The sequence below is a fragment of the Syngnathoides biaculeatus genome, chromosome 8 (genome assembly GCF_019802595.1).
Source record: "Syngnathoides biaculeatus isolate LvHL_M chromosome 8, ASM1980259v1, whole genome shotgun sequence".
Classification (NCBI taxonomy): Eukaryota; Metazoa; Chordata; class Actinopteri; order Syngnathiformes; family Syngnathidae; genus Syngnathoides; species Syngnathoides biaculeatus.
Genome location: NC_084647.1, coordinates 26,752,646 through 26,763,038, shown reverse-complemented (window position 1 = coordinate 26,763,038; position 10,393 = coordinate 26,752,646). Strand labels below are relative to the sequence as shown.

Here is a 10,393-nt window from a genome sequence, read left to right as displayed (position 1 = left end):
GCTACATCTACTGTACATCTTTCTGTAGTATTATGGTGGCATATGTCGCATTAGATAATATACCTGTAATATTATGACAAGTTTGTCTACCTACGGTATATAAAACATGTCAGTCTAAATCTTCCACAATCTTTTGTTCTCGCAATCCCACACCAGTCAACTGCCAATTATCAAGATCCTGACCCACAAACGCACACAGAAGCTAGATAAGAGTTTTCCGACAATACTGCCATCTCCCTTCCCCTCGTCTGGGGAATTTCACATCATCGGGACTTGTGTGAAAATCCTCCACCGGGCATGAGTAGGAGATTAATAATTAGCATCACACACACTAATACACGATTCACACACATACACCCATTCAGTAAACATAGACATGATCCAGGTCCCTCGAGGCTAATTAACAACCTTGCATCCCACTGCCCATGACACTACAGCAGTACTGAACAATGGAAGATAGTCTGTGTTGAACATGTGAAAAGGAAAAAAAAAACTGACCTAAACAAATATTGTATTATGTGCAAACCCCAAGTGATTATACATATTTGCGATTGGAAGTTCACAAATTCACCATTCATTAACGGATTTTGCTGTTGTTGAATCTCTTCAGTCATTTGCAGGAAAAAACCTGCCTATTTGCATTACTCCAGACGTATGTGGCAAAAAACGGTATTTGAAAATTATTATTTTGATTTTTGTGACCAAGTTCTCTCTCTGATATGTATGATATTTATTGTCTTGTAGCGTCTCTTTAATTAAGACAAAAAACACTTACTGTCGTCCGCTGACCCACCCAAAAAACAGAAAACTAGTTTCCCAATAGTTCCAACTACACACATTTTCATTCTCTCCACTTTTGACACCCAACTCACTCATCCAATCACAAATCTAACAACAGATGTGTTAGATTTGTGATTAAGTCACCGGGAGTGGATGGATAACATGACACCAATATCTCCACCAAAACTAGGAATAAATGCAACATTAAACCCAGTGGAATTGGTACCATCAGCTCACCTGATCATCATTAGACGTATCTACAACCAGCAATTTATGTTGTCAAAACAAAACGATAATAATCCATTTGTGGGCGTTGTCAACTATTTGTGAAAATTCACCATTTGTGGTAATGCTCAGTCCCAATTCCCTGTGAATAGCAGAGCTCTACTGTATATTATCCACACTTTTCTGTCAAAGTGTATTCTTAACGTTATTTTAAAAGCATCAAAACAAGCAAATATGATTGTGTCATCCAGAAGATACATTTGCGGATAAAAGGTGTCAATGAAATGATAGCCGATTTCAATGACAAAAGGACTTCCCATGCAGCTGGACATCTGAGGAGAAGACACATTATGCTGATAATAATGATTCCTTTGTTTTTAGTGTGTTTGAGCGCGTTTTGGCGCTCTCTCTCTCTCTGATGGTTAAACCTCACAACTACTGTACATACAGTTGTGAAAACAGCTTCATTTTTATTTTTATATCAAGCAGTGTTATATCATTTGTATATTCTATATGTTTTTATATCAAGCTGGGTGGATCGCATACCGGATCTGCGTGGGTCATGGACAGCTCACCAAGAATGAGTCGCAAGTACTTGAATGCGTAATATAACAAACATTAATTGACATATTTACATGTTTACATAAGTGCATTTCAGGGCACAATACTTAACTCTGTTACTTAAACAGAGTTAAATAATACATACTGGAAACAAATAAAAAATGAAAATACGCAAACATAAAACCTGCAAAAATTTTAAAAAGTTAGAAGATGCATAGAATTCATTTTTTTTTATTCTAAAGTGTGTTTGAAAATTAGGGTGAACCAGAGTTCAACAGTGTTTAGTACTTGTATTCAAATATATTGATAATTCAACAATTGGAAAATGAATGGGTGGATCAATTCGGTTAAAACAACAAAATCCACATTAAGTAAATGAATTGCTGAGAATGTTTTTTTCACCTCAGAAAACATTCATTCACGTTACATCTGTCTAAAATGTACTAAATATCCTTCCATCCATTCTCGGTACTGCTTATCCTCACAAGGATTGCGGGTATGTTGGAGCCCAAGGTAACTAATTGCGAATGAGGGGCAGGGTACGCCCTGAACAGGTTGGCAGCCAATTACAATCCACATATAAACAAGCATCATAAAATATAAATGAAAATATTATTTTCACATTGGATTGACTGGCAACCAGTTCAGGGTGTATGCCACCTCCTGCCCAATGACAGCTGGGATTGGCTCCAGCACTCCCTATAACCCGTGTGAGGATAAGTGGCTAAGAAAGCGGATGTGTGTGTGTGTGTGTGTGTGTATATACACTGCCCTCCATAATTATTGGCACCCCTGGTTAAGATGTGTTTTTTTAGCTTCTAATATTTTTTTTCCTAAATAATATGGAACTTTAATGGCAAAAAAGAGAAAAATCCAACCTTCAATACAAGTGCATTTATTCAGTGGGGAAAAAATCCCACATAAAGAAATAATTATTTGACATCAAATAATGTGTGTCACAATTATTAGCAGCCCTGGTGTTAATACTTTGTACAACCCCCTTTTGCCAACAAAACAGCACCTAATCTTCTCTTATAATGTTTCACAAGATGGGAAAAGATAGAAAGAGGGATCTTCAGCCATTCCTCTTATCAGAATCTCTCTAAATCATCCAGAGACCTGGGTCCTCTCCTCTTCAGCTCACCCCACAGCTTTTCATTGGGGTTGAGGTCTCGGGACTGAGATGGCCATGGGAGGAGCTTGATTTTGTGTCCGGTGAACCATTTCTGTGTAGATTTGGCCATATGTTTAGGGTCATTGTCTTGCTGAAAGACCCAGTGACGACCCATCTTCAGCTTTTGGGCAGAGGGCAACAGATTTTGATTTAAAATGTCCTGGTATATCAAAGCATTCATGATGCCATGCACCCTAACAAGGTTCCCAGGGCCTTTGGAAGAGAAACAGCCCCACAGCATCACTGATCCTCCCCCATACTTCACAGTGGGTATGAGGTGCTTTTCAGCATGCGCATCTTTCATGGCACGCCAGATCCACTTAGAGTGTTTGTTGCCAAAAAGCTCAATCTTGGTCTCATCTGACCGAAGCACACGGTCCCATTTAAAGCCCCGATACCGCTTGGCGAACTCCAGACGTTTGCGTTTATGATTGTGAGTGAGGAAAGGTTTTGTCCGTGCATGCCTCTCAAACAGCTTGTTGGCGTGTAGACAGCGCCTGATGGTTGATTTGGAGACTTTGTTACCCCCAGATGCTACCATTTGTTGTAATTCTGTAACAGTGAGATTTGGAAATCTTTCGATTTCTCTTACCATCCTCCTCACTGTGCGTGGTGGCAAAATAAACTTGGGTCCTCGTCCAGTCTTGTTTACCACTGTTCCAGTTGTTTTGAACTTCTTAATTATTCCTCTTACAGTGCATATGGGCAGCTGCAGTTGAGTGGCAATCTTCTTGTATCCTCTGCCTGACCTGTGAAGGTCGACGCACATCTGCCTCACTTGTATGCTGTGTTCCTTTGTATTTCCCACGTTTAAGAGTGGATAAGAGAAATGGCCTCTGTGACGCATCATATTTATACCCCAGGGAAACAGCAAGTGATGAATTACTAATTAAATGTTCCTACATACTCTGGTAAACTTTGTAAACTACTGTAGAAATGACAGAAATGCTTCAATTATATTTATTTCCTGGAAATTGTTAAGGGTGCCAATAATTGTGGAACAGGTAATTTAATAAAAAATAATTATTTTTTAGTTGGGGATTTTTTTATTTTCTTACAATTCATTTGAGTTGAAGGTTTCCCAAAATGTTCAGTGTGACAGTATTCTTCTGCAATAAACACTGAATTTATTTTAAGGCTTTTAACACATCTTAACTGGGGGTGCCAATAATTATGGAGGGCACTTGTGTGTATATATATATATATATATAATATATATATATATATATATATATATATATATTCAAATGAGTTTTACTGGCTATACAGTAGGTCACATTCATGTGTAACACGCTTTTAAAATGATATATTTTGGTCCTTTTTTATTGACCCCTCCCCCCATTGGAATTTAAGGAACATAACTGGCACTCAAAGAAGGGTGTGTAGACTTTTTATTTTTATATTTTATTTATTTTACTTTTTTCTGACATCATTGTCCATAGGTCTGCACACTATTAAACTCCAGTCTGGGGTTGTAGTATCAGTTGCGAGCACTCTGCGTTATACAGTTACTGCCCATTCAATACAGATATGACAAACCTTTTATAGTAAAAATAAAAATCTATATTTAACAATATAAGTAAGTACATTAAAAAAATTCTATTTCCTTGAGCATACTAAAAAAGTGTCTAAATGTTTGGAATTATTTCTAATCCTGTCCTTCTCACCAAACTAGATTTAAGTATTTACAAAAAAAAAATCTTAAAAAAATGAAAGTCAATCATGAATGTTTCATCAAGAGCTGATTGATTGGGGGTTGCATGATTGCGAGGTGCCCTTAAAGATGGCCGAAATTAGCGTCATTGAATCAAGGTCCCTTGATGTTGACGAGGCTGCCTTTTTAATTCACTCAATTCCTTGCTTATTCGACTGATCATTACTACTTAGTGGGTCCAGTGGCCAGCAGTCAGATTACATCAGTAAGCGTGCTAAATAAAGTCCACTGGCTACACTGTTCAGAGAGTGCAATAAGTAAATACATAAATAAAAACACATTTTAAAATGTGAAATGCAATGTGAGGGTGACACCGTATGGACTAAAATTATACAACAGTCTGTCAAAAATACAAACCCGTAAAACATTAAAACATTAAAATAGCCATCTTTATCATAGCATGAGGTTATTGAGCAACAATGTGATTTAAAAATAAAATATCCACCCATTTTCTTGGCCTCTTATTTAATAATAATAATAATAATAATCAAATATAAAATATAAAATAACACTGTAATAGGGTGAATATTATGAAAGGTTTATCTCATGTGAAGAGGGTGGGGGGGGGCATGCCTCACAGTTCTGAGGTCCCGGGTTCAATCCCGAACCCACCTGTGTGGAGTTTGCATGTTCTCCCGTGCCCGTGTGGGGTTTCTCCAGGCACTACGGTTTCCTCCCACATCCCAAAAACATGCATGGTAGGTTAATTGAAGACTCTAAATTGCTCGTCGGTGTGAATGGTGTTGTTTTTTTTGCACCCTGCGATTGGCTGTTTAGGGTGTTCCCCGTCGCCTGCCCAAGATAGCTGGGACTGGTGACCAGTTCAAGGCTTTTGCTGGGATAGCCTCCAGCATGCCTGCGACCTTTGTGATGATAAGTGCCCTGGAAAATGGATGGATGGACAGCCGCTAACCTTGTGACGATAAGCAGCTCAAAAACGACTCCATGTGCAATACTGGTGATGATGATGATCAACCCGATGATGACGCACAATTATTACAGCAATCATTAGGTCAGTCAAAGTCATCATAATTACCATTATAATCACCATAATCAGAGTACTATTTTTCCCCTCAATGAATGGTGCTTTTATACTCCTACTACTACTCCTACTACTGATTTTTTATTAATTAGATCAGTGATTTACAACCTTTATAGAGCCAAGGCACATATTTTACAATTGAAAAATCCCACGGCACACCAACAAAAGTAAATGTCACCAAAAATGGATCGATTAATTACTGTATGTACTTCCTGCCATCTAATAGAAGAGGATTTTTTTGTTCTGTCTGTCATTGTGCCTCACTGGCATAAATAGATGAATAAAGATACATTATTTTTTGGAAAAAAATATTTTTTTCCAAGCAATTATAATGGATGACTTCCCACGGCACACCTGAAGAGTGCTCACGGGACACTAATGTAGCCCGGCACACTGTTTGGAAATCACTGAATTCGATGCATATGTACTTAACTATAAAAGGGCCAAAAATATAGTAGTTAAAAGGCATTTTTATAATATCCATCCATCCCTTTTCTGAGCTGCTTATCCTCACGAGGGTCACAGGAGTGCTGGAGCCAATCCCAGGTGTCATCGGGCAGGAGGCAGGGTACACCCCGAAGTGATTGCCAGCCAATCGCAGGCCACACGGAGAGCGGCTCAGAAAATTGATGGATGGACATACAGGAAATTACCGACAGACATACAGTAGGCTGGTATGGATAAAAGAACAACCTGAGAGTAGATGTACAAAATATTGTAGTTTTTTTTCATTTATTTTGTAGTTACACAATAAAAACAGTTTGATATTTAAGTGATTAAAAAGAACAGAAGCATCCAAACTACTAATAATTGATCGAAAGGAGAGGTCTGCATAGAACATGTAACCTATGAATGCTCGACACAATTTACTGTACAGTACTTTCAAAAGGCTACAAAAGTGTATTTATTGTTGCTCGGTGGCCGTGGAAGGAACTGCCGGCGGAACCGTCCTCCTCCTGGCACAACACGGAGTCACTGTTGGGGAGGCCCCTGTGACTTCTCACTGGGGGCGGGACTCTCTGCCTCGACCGGCAGGCGAATGTTTGGGATTCCCACCGGGGGGCGAACTTTTCTGATCGGGCTGAAACTGCGTGGAGACGAACAGGGCGAGTTGGCCGGCGAGCGAGCGGGGCTCAGGGCAGGACCCGCCGAGGCTGGAGGGAGCAGCTGCGCCAGCGGGGAGGGGCTGCGGGAGTACCTGCGTGGGGTTGTCCAGATGGGCGGCTCAGTTCTGGGGGGGTGGCTGGGGAGGACCGGGACGTAGGTGGTGGGGAAACTCAATTCTGATTGGTTGAAAGTGTTGCAAGTGCTTTCTTCCAAACGCTCCAGAGTTTCCTGGAAGATGAGAGTGAAGAGACTTTTTAAAACTCACAGATATATTTGAATTACGTTCCATAGTTGTGTCCTTTCAATACACGCACAACCCCCCCTTTTTTTTTTTTTTTTTTTTTTTTTTTTAGCCACCAGTTCAGGGTGTACCCTGCCTCCTGCCCGTTGACAGCTGGGATAGGCTTCAGCACTCACTGTGACCCTCGTGAGGATAAGCGCCAAAGAAAATGGATGGATGGATGATTATCAACTGCTTTACTTCCATCCATCCATCCATCCATCCATTTTCTTTGCCACTTATCCTCACAAGGGTCACAGGGAGTGCTGGAGCCTATTCCAGGTGTCAACGGGCAAGGAGCAGGGTACACTGGTTGCCCTCCAATCGCAGGGCACATTAAGACAAACAGCCACACTCACTTACCTTGGGGCAATTTAGAATGTCCAATTAATGTTGCATGTTTTTGGGATGTGGAAGGAAACTGGACAGCCCGGAGAAAACACACGCAGGCACGGGGAGAACATGCAAACTCCACACAGGTGGGTCCAAGATTGAACCCGGGACCTCAGAACTGTGAGGCCAACGCTTTCCAGCTGAGCCCACTGTGCCGCACTGATTTACTTAAAAACACCAAATTTATCTAAGTTAAACTACAATATTCAAACATGTCTACACTGTGCTCTAATTCAACATCTTAATTTACTCACAAATTTACTTTGCGTACATTCTGTACCTGTTTAGCTGAACACAAATAAAATTAAAGAAAATCACACATGGGAAATAAATAATAATTTTCACATGAACTTAGTGAAATTAGATAATTTCCCACAACACACTTGATCAACTCTAATGGTGTTTGGGAATCATTGAATTACTAGTTTGTCAATGTGACTCAAAGGGGGTGTGGGTGTCAGTACTCCTCAGATCCAGCAGATGAGGCTGTATTTCTGTCTTTTCAAAAATGTATTTACTCTTTAATACACTGCTTTAACCATGTTAAAAATAAACTGGTGTAGACTGTACTTGGTGGCATACACATACCTTCATTCTTTGACTTGAGACAGCATAAACATAGGAACCCATATTTTTATCATGTAAAAAAAAAAATCCTGATATCTGTGTTCAAGTTCAAACAGGGAAAATACATAAAATGTGTGTGTGGCTAACAAATCACAATTTGTAAACATTTGAAAACTATTAAGTACATAAGACCCCAAAAGAGATCAGGTTACTTAAAGGTCTTTTCACACAGCACTTGGTAAAGCATCTGATGTTCTCGACTTTCTCATTCATTGTTTGTGTGCCTTCGTGCGTTTTGACATGATCAACGTCGCGTCAATACAGAGGGCGTCCAATGCTCTCCCTTGCTTCTTCTGAAAGAAAAGTGTGTTTTGGAACCTTTACGGCGTGACGTCAACAAGCTCCTCCTTTTGCATATTTGCATATTTCAGTGATTTTCAGTGCCGTGTATCATTATGGGTCCTGCTAGCGTTATGCAAAAGAGTCTTTGAATGAAAAGTTCAAACTTGGCATAATGTTATGGTGGCTTAACCTCTTTTTTTTTTAATCCAGTACAGTACATTTGTTAGGTACAATACAGTTGTATTTAACTTTTATTGTGCAACCAATTTATGTAAAACTTGTAGGGCCACTTACATCTTCGTTGAGTACATACAAGGGCATGGGACTCCTTCGACCGAGGGTGGTTGGTTTTGGTACAACATCAACTACAATAACAACAACAATGAAAACAAGCACAATACAATACAAGACAAATCGATCATAAAATAAATAAAATATATTTTATTACATTACAGTTTAAAAAAATCAATACCACACAATAATTAATGAAATAAAACAAAATACTAATACTGAAATTACTATTTGTTCTCAATGATTATTTACAACTTAAAATGTATACACTCTGTGCAGAATTACAAGGCAAGTATTCATTTTGACCATTTCATCAGTTTTAGGCAAACAGTATTTCCTAGCTCCCAGCTGGATACACTTGAGTGCTTATGGATATATGTACATATTGATGGATATATTTTATTTAAGCATAGCAGGCGCTGTGTATCAAGTAGATCAATACCTGATCTAAAAGTGGGTGTAGTTATTAAGCAGCTTCTTTTCTTTAGGCAAAATGGGTTAAAAAAGAGATTTAACTGACTGAAAAATCTGAAGTTATGAAATGTTTCTCAGAGGGATGCAGCATAAATATGATATTCTGGTGTGATCACAGAACCATAAAACGTTTCGTTCCATATAGTCATCAGGGTCGCAAGAAATGAATTTGGAGAAAAAGACAGAAAATACCTGCCAAGGACTTGACAAGAGTCAAGCATGAAGCTTTAAATAACCCGTTATTTTCAAGTTCTGTTGTATTTCAGAAATACAATCTACCTGGTATACCTTGAAGTACAAGATGTTCAGTGTTCAGAGATATGTAGATATGTAGAGTATGTAAAAGACTACAAACAAACAAGACACATAAACGGAAAAATATCCAAAGAGATTTTCCAAAGGTTTTATGGAGTGACGAAATGAGAGTGACTCTTGACTGACCAGATGGAAGGAACTGTGGCTAGATCACTCATGGGTACAGAGGTCTTCTTTGATTCCAAAGTGGAGGTGAGATATTGGTATTGGTTTGTATTAGTAAAGATGAGCTGGTTGGATCATTTCGGGTAGAAGATGGGCTCAAAATAAATTCCTAAACTGACTTTCAGTTTTTAGGAGACACTTTGTTCAGGCAGTGGTACCTGAGGAAGTCTGCATCCTTCAAAAAACAATGACTCTTATACAAGAAAATGCTCCATCACATGCATCCAAATATTCCTCTGCCTGGGTGGCCATTAAAGGCTTGAAAGATGAAAAACTGAGGACATGGCCCCCTTCCTCACCTGACCTTAACCCAAGTGAGAACTTGTGGGCAGTTCTTAAATAGGAGAAGTACAATGAAGGAAAATGTTACAACTCTTGAAACAATCTCTCCATTTGCATAATAATTCTGCACACCAATTGTTACCTAATAATTGTCCACATATTTTTATTCTAAAAAAACAACATAACTTTACTTTTGCTTTCCTAAATATTTCAGAGTAACATAAGGCACTGTGGTTTCTGATTCATAAAAATAATCCTCAAAAACAAGACTTGCCTAATAATTTTGCACACAAGTGCATATGTAATGAAGTAAAGTGAAAAATAAATGCCAATTATCATAATGCTTGAAACAAAATTTTAGATCGATAGATCGATAGATAGATCGATAGATAGATAGATAGATAGATAGATAGATAGATAGATAGATAGATAGATAGATAGATAGATAGATAGATAGATAGATATGTTGTGAATAATAAAGCATTGCACAGATTTGATTAAAACGCTCACCATCATGGCCATTCTGACCCTGATCCATGTAGATGGGAGCTCTCTGTGGGACAGGTCTATGCTTCTTTCTACAGTGTAGTTTGGAGGCAGTTAAAAACATGAACAACTTGCTTGTATATGCAACAAACAGGCAGAATAAGTGGGGAAAAGAAAGGAAGAAAAGAAACGAGT

General features: G+C 38.8%; 1 protein-coding gene across 9 annotated transcripts in view; it reads right to left on the bottom strand.

The window, feature by feature from the left end:
- Positions 1-6,244: 6,244 nt before the first annotated feature.
- Positions 6,245-10,393, bottom strand: part of hepacama (hepatic and glial cell adhesion molecule a) — a 29,678-nt gene continuing 25,529 nt past the window's right edge. For 8 of the 9 annotated variants that reach the window (XM_061828197.1, XM_061828199.1, XM_061828201.1 and 5 more), the window contains 3 exons: positions 10,223-10,290; positions 8,480-8,550; positions 6,245-6,831 (listed from right to left, as the gene is read on the bottom strand). In XM_061828197.1, the coding sequence (XP_061684181.1) occupies positions 6,469-6,831; positions 8,480-8,550; positions 10,223-10,290 (502 nt within the window). In that variant the 3' untranslated portion in view covers positions 6,245-6,468. The remainder of the gene's footprint in view (positions 6,832-8,479; positions 8,551-10,222; positions 10,291-10,393) is intronic. The other variant, XM_061828198.1, reaches the window with a different exon arrangement.